The following is a 16,369-nucleotide window of genomic DNA, read 5'->3' on the forward strand; positions in this document are numbered from 1 at the left end:
GTGGATTTTGACCACAATCTATTGGTTATGAACTGCAGATTGAAACCGAAGAAACTGCAAAAAGGCGGGAATTTAAGGAGATGGGACCTGAATAAACTGAAAGAACCAGAGGTTGTAGAGAGTTTCAGGGAGAGCGTAAGGGAACAATTGACAGGAATGGGGGAAAGAAATACAGTAGAAGAAGAATGGGTAGCTCTGAGGGATGAAGTAGTGAAGGCAGCAGACGATCAAGTAGGTAAAAAGACGAGGGCTAATAGAAATCCTTGGGTAACAGAAGAAATATTGAATTTAACTGATGAAAGGAGAAAATATAAAAATGCAGTAAATGAAGCAGGCAAAAAGGAATACAAACGTTTCAAAAATGAGACCGACAGGAAGTGCAAAATGACTAAGCAGGGATGGCTAGAGGACAAATGTAAGGATGTAGAGGCTTGTCTCACTAGGGGTAAGATAGATACTGCCTACAGGAAAATTAAAGAGACCTTTGGAGATAAGAGAACGACTTGTATGAATATCAAGAGCTCAGATGGAAACCCAGTTCTAAGCAAAGAAGGGAAGGCAGAGAGGTGGAAGTAGTATATAGAGGGTTTATACAAGGGCGATGTACTTGAGGACAATATTATTGAAATGGAAGAGGATGTAGATGAAGATGAAATGGGAGATAAGATACTGCGTGAAGAGTTTGACAGAGCGCTGAAAGACCTGAGTCGAAACAAGGCCCCGGGAGTAGACAACATTCCATTGGAACTACTGGTGGCGTTGGGAGAGCCAGTCATGACAAAACTCTACCATCTGGTGAGCAAGATGTATGAGACAGGCGAAATACCCTCAGACTTCAAGAAGAATATAATAATTCCAATCCCAAAGAAAGCAGATGTTGACAGATGTGAAAATTACCAAACTATCAGTTTAATAAGTCACAGCTGCAAAATACTAACGCGAATTCATTACAGACGAATGGAAAAACTGGTAGAAGCGGACCTCAGGGAAGATCAGTTTGGATTCCGTAGAAATGTTGGAACACGTGAGGCAATACTAACCTTACGACTTAACACGTGAGGCAATACTAACCTTACGACTTATCTTAGAAGAAAGATTAAGAAAAGGCAAACCTACGTTTCTAGCATTTGTAGACTTAGAGAAAGCTTTTGACAACGTTAACTGGAATACTCTCTTTCAAATTCTGAAGGTGGCAGGGGTAAAATACAGGGAGCGAAAGGCTATTTACAATTTGTACAGAAACCAGATGGCAGTTATAAGAGTCGAGGGGCATGAAAGGGAAGCAGTGGTTGGGAAAGGAGTGAGACAGGGATGTAGCCTCTCCCCGATGTTATTCAATCTGTATATTGAGCAAGCAGTAAAGGAAACAAAAGAAAAATTCGGAGTAGGTATTAAAATTCATAGAGAAGAAGTAAAAACTTTGAGGTTTGCCGATGACATTGTAATTCTGTCAGAGACAGCAAAGGACTTGGAAGAGCAGTTGAACGGAATGGACAGTGTCTTGAAAGGAGGATATAAGATGAACATCAACAAAAGCAAAACGAGGATAATGGAATGTAGTCAAATTAAATCGAGTGATGCTGAGGGGATTAGATTAGGAAATGAGACACTTAAAGTAGTAAAGGAGTTTTGCTATTTGGGGAACAAAACAACTGATGATGGTCGAAGTAGAGAGGATATAAAATGTAGACTGGCAATGGCAAGGAAATCGTTCCTGAAGAAGAGAAATTTGTTAACATCGAGTATAGATTTAAGTGTCAGGAAGTCGTTTCTGAAAGTATTTGTATGGAGTGTAGCCATGTATGGAAGTGAAACATGGACGATAACCAGTTTGGACAACAAGAGAATAGAAGCTTTTGAAATGTGGTGCTACAGAAGAATGCTGAAGATAAGGTGGGTAGATCACGTAACTAATGAGGAGGTATTGAATAGGACTGGGGAGAAGAGAAGTTTGTGGCACAACTTGACTAGAAGAAGTGATTGGTTGGTAGGACATGTTTTGAGGCATCAAGGGATCACAAATTTAGCATTGGAGGGCAGCGTGGAGGGTAAAAATCGTAGAGGGAGACCAAGAGATGAATACACTAAACAGATTCAGAAGGATGTAGGTTGCAGTAGGTACTGGGAGATGAAGAAGCTTGCACAGGATAGCGTAGCATGGAGAGCTGCATCAAACCAGTCTCAGGACTGAAGACCACAACAACAACAACAAATGTTTATTTCTATTGTCTTAATTGGGGTTATTTCTTATCACTTTCTTTGTTGCAGTTATTTCTTTTCACTTTCATTGTTGCAAGTATATCTTACACTTTGTTATAGTTTCTTGTCAGTTTCTTTGTCGTGGCTGTTCACTGCAGGTTTCTGTATTGTAGTTGTTCAGTGCTAATTTGTTTACTGAACAGGCTTCTAAGAAAGCTGAGACCATCCTGTGAGTTCTGTGTTTTCATGAGGAATTTCCAGTTGACACAGTTGCAGTGTGTTCTGCAAAAAGAACTGTTTGAAATGTCTTCTGACTAGGGCCACAGGAGACTATTTGCATATCCATAAATGAGTGATATGTAATACAAACAAAAAAAAAACAGACTTTGTTCAGGTTGGGAATAAGTGTTCTCATTTGAAGACTCTGTTTCAAAGTTAAGATTTTTCCAGTGATGACTTTTTGTGTTCTAAAAGTTTTGACAGAATAACAACAATGATACTATCTGAACAAGTGAAGCCTCCCATGGTGTAGATGATGCAGATTTGCATCAATAGAGGAAGAATTAAATACCCTGAATCAGTGAACTACAGAGGTAGGTGTTAGTCCTGTTAAGAAACTGTGGTCAGTGAGGTCTAGTCATAAGCTCTATGCATAAGGAAAGTGCAGAGCAATTACTAAAGCTATGGATGAATACACTACAGCAAAACTGACCACACTCTTCAAAGTAGAAATTCCATCTTCAGAAGAAAATGAACCTAAACAGTCTTGCACCTCTCACCAGGAATTTTTCACAAATATCAATTCAGCTTTTGAATATTGTGCTCCCTAAAAGTGAAAAGCTGCAAGTTTTAACTATCATTCCAGATACATTTTCAAAGAAAACACTTTTGTACCATGTTCCACTAGTATCAAGGTACGTGTAGACAAATCGAGAAATGTGAGATCTGTAAAAGAAGTACTTGGAAGACCAGGTCCCTATTATTGTCATCCTGTAGAACCAGCTCAAGTTCAAGCTCAAATAGTGCAGACATTTTATCTGGAAGATAAATGGGACTGTTCTCGTGAGAGTGCCAACAAAAAAGACCCTATAACTGTAACAGTTGAAGGTCAAAACATTGTGAAAGTGAAGAGGTACATGACTCACCGTATTAAACAAACTTTTGCAATTTATAAGAGCAGCTATACAACTTCACATATTGGAAGATCAAACTTTTTTGTGCACAACGACCTAAGTGGGTAGTTCCACACCCACCTAGATATGTCTGTTAATGTGTGTAATGTGCAAATTTAGAATTGATTGTGTAGTAACTTTGAAAAAAGTGCTGGAGCACGTGACACATAACATCTTGTTTGGGTGTGTGAAGCCGTTAGTAGTCTGTGATGTAAAGCAAGAGACTTGTTTGTTTCAAGAGTATGGTGACTGCCCTGGAAAAGAAGGTCTCTCTTTACAGACACTTGGCCTGGAAGACATAGCAGATAACTCTGCAGAAATTACATACGTGACATGGGAGGAAAATAAACTAATCAAGAAAACTGTTGCCTTTGACAGTTTCACTGATGAACTTGGTAAATGGTCAGTGAAAGCAGTAACACACCAGCATCTGAAAAAACTGCAACAGCGACACATTGCAGAAGTGAAAGGGTGTGTACAGGTTGAAGAACTATGTTTAGTGCTTCACTGTGATTTTGCTGAGAACTGGTCTGTAATTCTCCCACAAGAAGTACAAGGGTATCATTGGAGTAATGAACAGGTTTCAGTTTTTACAGGAATGACATATTTTCAAAACAAGACCACAAGTGCAGCAGTTATAAGTGATGACACAGAACATGACTCAGCACACGCTTTGCTAGTGATGCGCAAAATTCTTCAACTGCAAACAGGGGCAGAGAAGATCATCATTATTTCTGATGGAGCTCCTAGTCATTTTAAAAATCGTTGCCAGCTGTTTGAATTGAGTAACACGCTTGTGCCAACTGACTAGGTATAGGGTGCTACTGGTCATGGGAAGGGTCCCTGTGATGGTGTAGTACGCCTGCTGAAGCACCATGCTACAAAACTTAATCTTTCCAGACCACATACAGCTGTGATTCAGAATGCTGAGGATTTTACAAGAGTCTGCGATGTTCACCTGCTTTATTTCATTGTTGATTGTCCTTGGTGTTGAAGAAAAAGCGTTGTGATACTGGCTGAAAAATGGAGGGTGTAAGTTCAACACTGACTACTTTAAATGACGTAGCCGACAGGTGCACATTTGTGTTTCACAGTTCTTTACTTTCTCTGTTACCCCCTCCCCACAATAATACACAGTTACTTGGCCAGTGCACTAATTTTTAACTTTTGATAAGCCTCATTAATAGGTTGCAGGCAATAATCTACATACTGCTACAATAGTTTACTGTTGAACATCTACGAGCAGTAAAAACCTATCCACACATTTCACAGTCTTTCAAATAAATTGAATACACACTGTCATTGCTTTAACACATGGCCTATTGGTGTAATACTTATTTCACAGTTAAGTTGATTCATTGAAATCGGGCCCTTATACATCATCACAATAATAGGCACTGAAACTACACATTGTTGGATGTTTATTTTACAGAAATTACAATTAAAACTTAGCTCATTCTATTAATTGAATACATCGAAAACTTCCTTCTTTTTAACAGTTTCTTCTACTCAAAAGTTAAGCTGAATGATTTGTTTAAATTGTGAAATTAACAAATATCATTACACAAACAATACTTCTGACAAAACTGTTAATTAGTTTGGAATTAATTAAAGGCTAGCTTTGCTAACATGTTTTCAAATAGAGCCAAATAGAACCTATAAGAATACTGTAAGTTGTCCCTCCAAATGTTTACAATTAGTACAGTTTATATTTGTTTATAAGTCATCAATAGAATTTAAGTTACGAAACAATTACTGAATTCACCCTATGACAAAACAAACTAACTAGGCATAGTCAAAATAAATTAGAAAATCAATTACATACAAAATTAGATCTGGTGGTATATTCTTTATGACTAAGGGCCAACCTATTTCTTTTATAAAAATGCAGATTATACTCACATATGTTAATGATAATTAGTTAGACATTAAAAAATGAATTTTAAGAGGGCAGATGGGAAAACAACAGGGGAAGTAAAATTATCCCAGCTTGCTTCATCACAAGTCGTGAAATCTTACATGTCCACAGCCCTCATTCTGGAAACCTCATTCTTTTGTTCAAAGAGGAAATTAAAGAAGTCTGAGAGCAGAAAAAAGAAGAATGGTCCAAACAAACTACTCCTATGAAAGGAATTCAGAAGATAATATCCAGATTCACAACCTGACAAAGGGAATGTTTGTAGTGTGTGTATGACTGTGACTGGTGGATTGCAGAAATTATAGACACTAGTTATGAGTTAAACAAAATTGTAGTGAACTTTATGCTACCATATGGACCAGCTGCTGGATATAGGTTTCCAGCTGGAGGACAGCAACAATGCCATCAGTGCTTACTTCCTGTTCACAATGTTTTGAAGACTGTAAGTACTCCAGTTCCTATTGGTTCAACAGGAAGGCATCACTCCATATAAAAGGAAGATGCTGAAGCAGTGGAACACATTTTTATTTCATTGACTGGCTCATTTCAGTACAAAACAGAGTGCACAGAAGTTGCACCTTTCATGTACATTTTGGAACCATTTAAAATGTTTGAAACATGAGTCTCTTACTCATTTTTCAAAACTAAAATTATGTTAAATAAGACTAGGTTTTTATGAGCCTGTTATGAGATAATGTGGTAATAAAACAGATTTTATGTATGGCAAAAAAATTCAATTGTTTTTTTCAGGGAGTGTAGGATTATACGATACTAATAGGGTGGGGGGGAATCAAAATTTTATGGATTGGCATTTTTGAAAAAAAAAATTTCCATAAATTATAAAAAAAGTTCAGAACGCTATAGTAAAAGAACATTGACAGATAAGTCCAAATGGAGGCTTTCTTTGTAATCATAAAGCAATCATCTTTCAAATAAAAAAGCCAGCAAAATTTCTAGAACTGTTCCAGAGATACAGCATTCTAAAATTTTTTCCAAAATTTGCTTCTTCAAAATGGTATACGCAGTGTCATCTTTGGAGAGTTGTATCTTGGAGCAGAAAGTTTTTGGAGAAAACAAAAAAAAAAAGTGTGTTCCTTGCTTAGTCCTTCATTTTAACATATGCTAAATTCAATAACATCCTAGACTATGAAGGTAAGATATTTCCTGTCCTAGCTGAATTGATATGGACTACACCTTATGTAACAAAAAACAAAATGATCCTTAACCGAATCCTGCATCTTTGTAGATGGACAGTGACGACGTACCTCATGGCGCTCTTCTAACTGTGCAAGCTCTCTCAGCCTTTCTTTCTCTAACCGTGTTGGCAATTCCTTTATGACATCTGTCTGCAGGTGCACAATACGAGCCATCAACCCAAACATTGTTTCTGGGATAATGTGTAGCACACGACGAACGTATGACACCAGTTCACCAGAGTAATACTGTGAAACTGACACCATATCAGCACTGCGAGCTTGGTTGATTCGTAACAGAGGAATCTCCAATGCAGATGAAAGCTGGAACAAAAATTACATGACATGGAAAACAGAATATGTTTGGCTATAAGTGAGGAAAGTTATATTTACTAAAAAAGTATACTAGATAGTAACACCAAGTAAAGGAGTGTGGTGGCGGCAATTTGTGGCATTGGTAATACTAGTAGCGGATAATAATTTAAGCTGGCAGACATGTAGAGTAGTAAATCCTTTCAACAAGAGACATGAGTGGGCACCCCGGGCAATAAAAACTGCTGGGAGTAATTTTGTCTTGCATGATCAGCAAATATCTACAGATTGGACCACAAAAGGAAGGAATATTATGGTTTGGCAGCCTGTAAATGACAAGTTCATTGGACACAGAGCATTGGCCTGAATACAGGAAGAATATGGGAAAAAAAGACCAAGCCCATTCCATTTAACATTTGAAAGCATTCACATGGATTTCTGCAATGTGCTATAAAACAAAACAATGCAAGATCACTTTCTACATTGTAGGCTAAACAGAGTACATCGTTTGGTAAATTGTTACATCAATGTTCTGCCATATCTCAAACTGCAAAGGTATAGGATAGAAATATAAACCTCTACTTATGTTATTCTCAGCTAACACCTATAGGTATCCCCACTGATCATGTATAAATGAAAACTTTGTTTGAGACTAACAGGGAAGGCACAAGTACAAAGTTTGATGACATTTATATTGTGTTCTGTTACAGAATGTATTGCTTTCACAGTCTGGAGGTCTGTGTTTGATTCATATATATATATATATATATATATATATATATAATGGAAGGAAACATTCCACGTGGGAAAAATTATATATAAAAACAAAGATGAGGTGACTTACCGAACAAAAGCGCTGGCAGGTCGATAGACACACAAACAAACACAAACACACACACAAAATTCAAGCTTTCGCAACAAACTGTTGCCTCATCAGGAAAGAGGTAAGGAGAGGGGAAGACGAAAGGAAGTGGGTTTTAAAGGAGAGGGTAAGGAGTCATTCCAATCCCGGGAGCGGAAAGACTTACCTTAGGGGGAAAAAAGGACAGGTATACACTCGCACACACGCACATATCCATCCACACATACAGACACAAGCAGACATATTTAAGATATATATAAGCGATTCCTATATATATATATATATATATATATATATATATATATATATACACACACACACACACACACACACACACACAATGGTATTTTGTTAAGAGGAAATGGAACATTTTGAGAGATCCTTCTTCAAGTGTTAAGTGTCTTTGAATCCACTGATGACACTTACATGGTGTTGTTCTGAATTTATTCCATGCACCTTCCAGAATCAATAATGAAGTTAATGTAACTAACTCACTACAGTTCATTTTCAGAAGTAAAACATGTCTGTTGTGCCAAATGTAGCTGATAACTGCTGCCAGATTGGAAAGCAAGTAACTTAATGCAGATGAGTAGAATAGTCTGCTGCTTGACACAGTCATGTTGGTAAAATACCTGTGTACGTGTAATGTTTCAAAGTGATATGTACTGGAACAAGCAGATAAGGATGATAGTGTAGCTAAGTTGAATGATCAACTTTGGTTTATTGGCAGAATTTTAGGAAAGTGTAGCTCATCTACAAAGGAAACTGTACAGAACACTAGCGCTATTTGTTCTTGAGTACTGCTCATGTGTTTGGGCTACCCAACAGTTCGGTTTAAGGAAGACATCGAAGCAATTCAGAGGCATGCTGCTATATTTGTTACTGGTAGGTTCAATCAACATGTGAATATTATGAAGATGCTTCACGAACTCAAATGGTAATCCCTGGAAGGAGGACAATTTTCTTTTTGTGCTCCATCACATGCTTATACAAGTTGAGTATAAATGTAAATAAAGAACTTTCCAGTTGGCTCACAGTGATGGGAGAATGCGGCTGTGCTGGTTAGTCACGCGATTCCTATCCCGAAGATCATACTAACAACAAATGTTATTGCTACAGGCAGATCATTTACAGGATTGTAACTGACTACTTACTTCCATTTAAAAATTTTTGTGGAACACTACTGAGAAGATTTAGAGAATGGGCATTTGAAGCTGACTAAAGAATGATTCTACTGCTGCCAGAATACATTTCACTTAAGGACCATGAAGATAAGAGGAATCAGGCCTTATATAAAGACATATAGATAGTTTTCTCCTGCTATACACACAAATGGAGCACGAAAGAAAATGAATAGTAGTGGCAAAAGATACCCTCTGTCATGCAACATATGGTGGCTTGCAGAATATATATGTAAACGTAGATTTTGCTGAGCACACCCTGTGTGATTGTGACACAACACACACCGACCATATCGGAAATCACATCCAGATACACATCAGGGTCCAAGTTGCATGTGAGGACGGCTTTAGTCCCTGGGGGAATATTAATGAAAAGATTGCTCAGAATAAGCTAGAAAGTAGTGCTATGCAAGGCGTTAGAAGGAGGGAACTGTTTGAAACTCCTAAAGGAAGCACTACTTAGCTGCCTGCAATAAGAGGTAAGAGATGTACTAACGATGTTTCTGAATGTGGTTAAAAAGAGATCACTAACTACACCAACAAACATGCAATCCAAATTCTCTTTCCTTAGAGTGGTAGGAGTCTGACTGGAGAGCAAACTTTGGAGAACCAAACATCACGCCTATCTCAGTTTGATTAAATATTACACAGGGCATAAACAGGGAAAACATGTAAAAAGACATGTTAAACAGTCACAGCTGAATGAAAATCATTCTCTGAATAAATTTAAAATTCGTGGATCCATTTCATCCGCTGTACTGAACAACTTAAAAAAATATCCTAAAGCATTATGATATTACTGAAATTACCTTGAGAAATGTTGCTCTCAGTTTTATCACAAGAGATGGATCCTTCTTAATTCCCTGTTGCATGTAAGAAGTATATGGGTCAATTATCTCCCACGCATAGCTGAGATCTCCTACAATTTGCAATGTGATTAGGACTTCCTCTTTTATGTTTCCTGTCCTCACCATCTGCATCAGGAAACGCCTTGTGTCTACAATGAACTGCTTTACCTGCATATTGGCCTCCAACTGATGAAATGCTGTAGAAAGACAATTGTTAATTTAGTTGTGATTACATTATAAACAATAAATGAACAGTGGCATAAAAAAGTATCCAAAAATACCAATGAAAAGTTTTTATTCGCGACTTCCCTGCTTTCAAATGGGGAAAAGTGGGGGCGAATGATTCTGGTAGTATACTTCATACCCTCCACCACACACTTACACACGTTGAGTACAAGTGTAGATAAAGAACTTTCCAGTTGACTCACAGTGATGGGAGAATGTAGCTGTGCTGGTAAGTCACCTGATTCCATATACCATAGATCATACTAACAACAAATGCTATTGCTACAGACAGATCATTTACAGGATATTTATTTATTCGTGTCAGAAGTACCAGGACACAGACTGTGCTGATTTAAAAATATACATATTTGTATACACGAGTAATTCAAAGACATGTTGTTGTTGTTGTGGTCTTCAGTCCTGAGACTGGTTTGATGCAGCTCTCCATGCTACTCTACCCTGTGCAAGCTTCTTCATCTCCCAGTACCTACTGCAACCTACATCCTTCTGAATCTGCTTAGTGTATTCATCTCTTGGTCTCCCTCTATGATTTTTACCCTCCACGCTGTCCTCCAATACTAAATTGGTGATCCCTTGATGCCTCAAAACATGTCCTACCAACCGATCCCTTCTTCTAGTCAAGTTGTGCCACAAACTTCCCTTCTCCCCAATCCTATTCAATACCTCCTCATTAGTTACGTGATCTACCCACCTTATCTTCAGCTTTCTTCTGTAGCACCACATTTCAAAAGCTTCTATTCTCTTCTTGTCCAAACTAGTTATCGTCCATGTTTCACTTCCATACATGGCTACACTCCATACAAATACTTTCAGAAACGACTTCCTGACACTTAAATCAATACTGGATGTTAACAAATTTCTCTTCTTCAGAAACGATTTCCTTGCCATTGCCAGTCTACATTTCATATCCTCTCTACTTCGACCATCAGTTATCTTACTCCCTAAATAGCAAAACTCCTTTACCACTTTAAGTGTCTCATTTCCTAATCTAATTCCCTCAGCATCACCCGATTTAATTTGACTACATTCCATAATCCTCGTTTTGCTTTGGTTGATGTTCATCTTATATCCTCCTTTCAAGACAATGTCCATTCCATTCAACTGCTCTTCCAAGTCCTTTGCTGTCTCTGACAGAATTACAATGTCATCGGCGAACCTCAAAGTTTTTACTTCTTCTCCATGAATTTTAATACCTACTCCAAATTTTTCTTTTGTTTCCTTTACTGATTGCTCAATATACAGATTGAATAACATCGGGGAGAGGCTACAACCCTGTCTCACTCCTTTCCCAACCACTGCTTCCCTTTCATGCCCCCCGACTCTTATAATTGCCATCTGGTTTCTGTACAAATTGTAAATAGCCTTTCGCTCCCTGTATTTTACCCCTGCCACCTTTAGAATTTGAAAGAGAGTATTCCAGTTAACATTGTCAAAAGCTTTCTCTAAGTCTACAAATGCTAGAAACGTAGGTTTGCCTTTTCTTAATCTTTCTTCTAAGATAAGTCGTAAGGTTAGTATGGCCTCACGTGTTCCAAAATTTCTACGGAATCCAAACTGATCTTCCCCGAGGTCCGCTTCTACCAGTTTTTCCATTCGTCTGTAATGAATTCGCGCTAGTATTTTGCAGCTGTGACTTATTAAACTGATAGTTTGGTAATTTTCACATCTGTCAACATCTGCTTTCTTTGGGATTGGAATTATTATATTCTTCTTGAAGTCTGAGGGTATTTCGCCTGTCTCATACATCTTGCTCACCAGATGGTAGAGTTTTGTCATGACTCGCTCTCCCAAGGCCACCAGTAGTTCTAATGGAATGTTGTCTACTCCCAGGGCCTTGTTTCGACTCAGGTCTTTCAGTGCTCTGTCAAACTCTTCACACAGTATCATATCTCCCATTTCATCTTCATCTACATCCTCTTCCATTTCCATTATATTGTCCTCAAGTACATCGCCCTTGTATAAACCCTCTATATACTCCTGCCACCTTTCTGCCTTCCCTTCTTTGCTTAGAACTGGGTTTCCATCTGAGCTCTTGATAGTCATACAAGTGGTTCTCTTCTCTCCGAAGGTCTCTTTAATTTTCCTGTAGGCAGTATCCATCTTACCCCTAGTGAGACAAGCCTCTACATCCTTACATCTGTCCTCTAGCCATCCCTGTTTAGCCATTTTGCACTTCCTGTCGATCTCATTTTTGAGACGTTTGTATTCCTTTTTGCCTGCTTCACTCACTGCATTTTTATATTTTCTCCTTTCATCAATTAAATTCAATATTTCTTCTGTTACCCAAGGATTTCTATTAGCCCTCGTCTTTTTACCTACTTGATCGTCTGCTGCCTTCACTACTTCATCCCTCAGAGCTACCCATTCTTCTTCTACTGTATTTCTTTCCCCCATTCCTGTCAATTGTTCCCTTACGCTCTCCCTGAAACTCTCTACAACCTCTGGTTCTTTCAGTTTATCCAGGTCCCATCTCATTAAATTCCCACCTTTTTTCCGTTTCTTCAGTTTCAATCTGCAGTTCATAACCAATAGATTGTGGTCAGAATCCACTTCTGCCCCTGGAAATGTCTTACAATTTAAAACCTGGTTCCTAAATCTCTGTCTTACCATTATATAATCTATCTGATACCTTTTAGTATCTCCAGGATTCTTCCAGGTATACAACCTTCTTTTATGATTCTTGAACCAAGTGTTAGCTATGATTAAGTTATGCTCTGTGCAAAATTCTACAAGGCGGCTTCCTCTTTCATTTCTTCCCCCCAATCCATATTCACCTACTATGTTTCCTTCTCTCCCTTTTCCTACAGACGAATTCCAGTCACCCATGACTATTAAATTTTCGTCTCCCTTCACTACCTGAATAATTTCTTTTATCTCGTCATACATTTCATCAATTTCCTCATCATCTGCAGAGCTAGTTGGCATATAAACTTGTACTACTGTAGTAGGCATGGGCTTTGTGTCTATCTTGGCCACAATAATGTGTTCACTATGCTGTTTGTAGTAGCTAACCCGCACTCCTATTTTTTTATTCATTATTAAACCTACCCCTGCATTACCTCTATTTGATTTTGTATTTATAACCCTGTAATCACCTCACCAAAAGTCTTGTTCCTCCTGCCACTGAACTTCACTAATTCCCACTATGTCTAACTTTAACCTATCCATTTCCCTTTTTAAATTTTCTAACCTACCTGCCCGATTAAGGGATCTGACATTCCACGCTCCGATCCGTAGAACGCCAGTTTTCTTTCTCCTGATAACGACGTCCTCTTGAGTAGTCCCCGCCCGGAGATCCGAATGGGGGACTATTTTACCTCCGGAATATTTTACCCGAGAGGATGCCATCATCATAATATAGATATAAATATAATAAATTGAACACATAGGGAAAAAAAGAGTAAGAAATCAATATTTACATAATACACACAACAGCAAGAAATCAATATTTACATAATACACACAACAGCAAGAAATCAATATTTACATAAGACGCACAGGAGTAAGAAATCAATTTTTACATAATAGACACATTTGCACTACTTGTGTCCAGTATTTGGCAACATTGACTGTGTTGCTATAAGCCAAGGCCAGTTCCAGTCCTGTACAAGAATATGGGCAGAAACGACACTTCAGGAGATGGCTTGTAGTTTGTTCATCTCCACACTAACACAATGTGTTTCCACATTGTGCAATGCACCATTTCTTCAAGTTGTCCTTCATTCTTGCAATGCTGGAGTGCAGTCTGTTCAAGGACTTCCATGTGCACCATCCATCTTGGTGACCAGGTGGCAGAGTTTCTTCAATTACATCTCGCTCTGGATGGACAGGATGTCTTTTTTTCCACAGTTCAACCCTGGCTATACTTTGGTCTCTGTCAATTGGAACAGAAGATTGTAGAAAGTTCTTCCTGGACTTCAGTCAAGGTGGTGGTGGCTGATGTTCGTGCAAGGGGTTGGCCGGGTTATTGCAGACCTTTTGCCTCTCGCTGCTAGCAGCTATCTCGCGTCTAATATTGGGTGGGGCTATACCTGTAAGTGTATACAGCTTCTGTATTGGTGTTGGCTCCAGACAGCCTGTGATCAGCCTGCAGGTTTCATTCAGGGCGGTGTCCACTTTTTTTGCATGTGCAACATTGTACCACACTGGAGCGACATATTCGGCAGCGGAGTAGCAGAGTGCCAGGACCGTTGTTCTTACTGTCTGGGGATGGGCACCCCATCCAGAACCAGCCACATTGCGCAGTAGACAATTTCGCGATGACACCTTGGCTTTAAGGTTGGTGCAGTGTGCCTTGAAGGTCAGGGGGCGGTCCAGGGTAACACCAAGGTAAACTGGAGCACTGCAGTGTTCCAATTCCTTTCCATTCCAGTTCACATGCAGCTGTCGAGAAGCTTCTCTGTACTTCAGATGAAAAGCACATATTTTAGTTTTTGATCGATTTGACTTGAGATGATTTTCCTCATAATATTCTGAGAGAAATTTCAGAGCAGCAGTGAGGTTTTCTTCTACTGCCTCAAAATTCTTCCCCTGAGTTGTCAATGCCAGGTTGTCTGCAAATAGGAAGGTTCTTGTGTGGAGAGGAAGTGGTTGGTCACTGGTGAAGATATTAAACAGGAGTGTAACTGACTACTTATTCCCATTTAAAAATTACTCATCTGGGACAGAGCATCTAAAGCAACGAATTTGTTCAGCAAAAGCAAGCAACAAGAATAGTGTGCAAAGTAAGTAACTGCATATACCGCAGATACTTTTTTTATAGATCTTTGAATTTCTAAGCTGAGTTTACACTGAGTTTGAAATACGTTTTGCAGCCATGTTTGCAACCTTGTTTGTGGGTACTACTGGTCTGAAGATTTGATGGGTAGATCACATAACTAATGTGGAGGTACTGAATAGAATTGGGGAGAAGAGGAGTTTGTGGCACAACTTGACAAGAAGAAGGGACCGGTTGGTAGGACATGTTCTGAGGCATCAAGGGATCACAAATTTAGCATTGGAGGGCAGCGTGGAGGGTAAAAATCGTAGAGGGAGACCAAGAGATGAATACACTAAGCAGATTCAGAAGAATGTAGGTTGCAGTAGGTACAGGGAGATGAAGCAGCTTGCACAGGACAGGGTAGCATGGAGAGCTGCATCAAACCAGTCTCCGGACTGAAGACTACAACAACAAACAATAACAACACTGGTCTACCAATGTTTGCAATATGCTGCAAAAACAAAAATAGCAATTCGTGGCTTTACTGGTACAGATCAAAGCAAACATTGTTTCTGGCCTATTGCTAAATGTCACCGTATAGTGCTAGTGTTTATTTATGTCACGACAAACTTCACAGGGACTTCCAGCACAGCATAATAATTGTGTTGCCTGACAAAGTTTGACAAATTCAAAGCCCTATTGCCATGTCAAAACAACAGACGTTTGATCTTATCACACACTACTGATGCAGAGGGAGTGCCTGTGGAAGAGGTGAAGTGCAAACTATTAGAAATTCTTATTAAAATAGGAATCCATACAGAAAATTGGTGCTTTACATAACACCCACAGTAATAGAGTAGGAAAGACACTGAGGTCTCTGATAACACAGTAGAAACAAATTTCTTCACGTACACTATAAGGTGGAAGTGAATGTATAAAAAGCACAGAGGAAGCATCAGTGAGTTTGGATCTAGCATGGGGATCTGTAGCAATACTGGTTTCCCATCACGTTTGTTAGAACTGACTATGACATTAATGCAGAAGAGGTAGTAGATGCTGTTAAAATAGAGCATTTGATTGTATATGATACAATATAAGTATTCAACATACAGTAAAAGATACTTCAGTGTTATTTCCATAATTGAATTGCCTCTGCATAATTCTTTCACCAATGTTTCACAAACTGCAGGATCTATTTGAGATATGGCTGGTGGTGGTGGTGGTGGTGGTGGTGGTGGTGGTGGTGGAATGGAAGGGTGGCATCCTAGTGCAGTTACAGAAAGTAGTGCCGCCTTCCACACTCAGGTCATGCAGCATATCATTCCCTCCTTGTCTGCTATAGTATGTTTCTGTCCACACATGTCGTTAACTCATTCTCTTGTCAAGAAATGGCATAGTACACAATGTGAAATGTTTGCTGCCAGCTTCAGTGTTGCAGACAATGTGAACACACACACAGAATGTTTGTCATTTTTGCGGACAAGGACATGAACAACAAACATAGTTGCAAACATGTTAAAGACTTTGAAACTTCCTGGCACATTAAAACTGTGTGCGGACCCAGACTTGAACTCGGGACCTTTGCCTTTCGCGGGCAAGTGCTCTACCACTGAGCTACCCAAGCACGACTCACATCCCATCCTCACAGCTTTACTTCTGCCAGTGCCTGATCTCCTACCCTCCAAACTTTACAGAAGCTCTCCTGCGAACCTTGCAGAACTAGCACTCCAGAAAGAAAG

At 39.0% G+C, this 16,369-nt stretch overlaps 1 protein-coding gene across 1 annotated transcript in view; it reads right to left on the minus strand.

Annotated features, from left to right (window-relative positions):
* The window catches only part of LOC124787916 (WASH complex subunit 5), a 198,557-nt gene that overhangs the window by 88,466 nt on the left and 93,722 nt on the right, over positions 1-16,369 (minus strand). The window contains 2 exon segments of the mRNA XM_047254903.1: positions 6,555-6,806; positions 9,647-9,882. Of these exon segments, the coding sequence (XP_047110859.1) occupies positions 6,555-6,806; positions 9,647-9,882 (488 nt within the window).

This window comes from Schistocerca piceifrons, chromosome 3 (genome assembly GCF_021461385.2).
Source record: "Schistocerca piceifrons isolate TAMUIC-IGC-003096 chromosome 3, iqSchPice1.1, whole genome shotgun sequence".
Lineage (NCBI taxonomy): Eukaryota > Metazoa > Arthropoda > Insecta > Orthoptera > Acrididae > Schistocerca > Schistocerca piceifrons.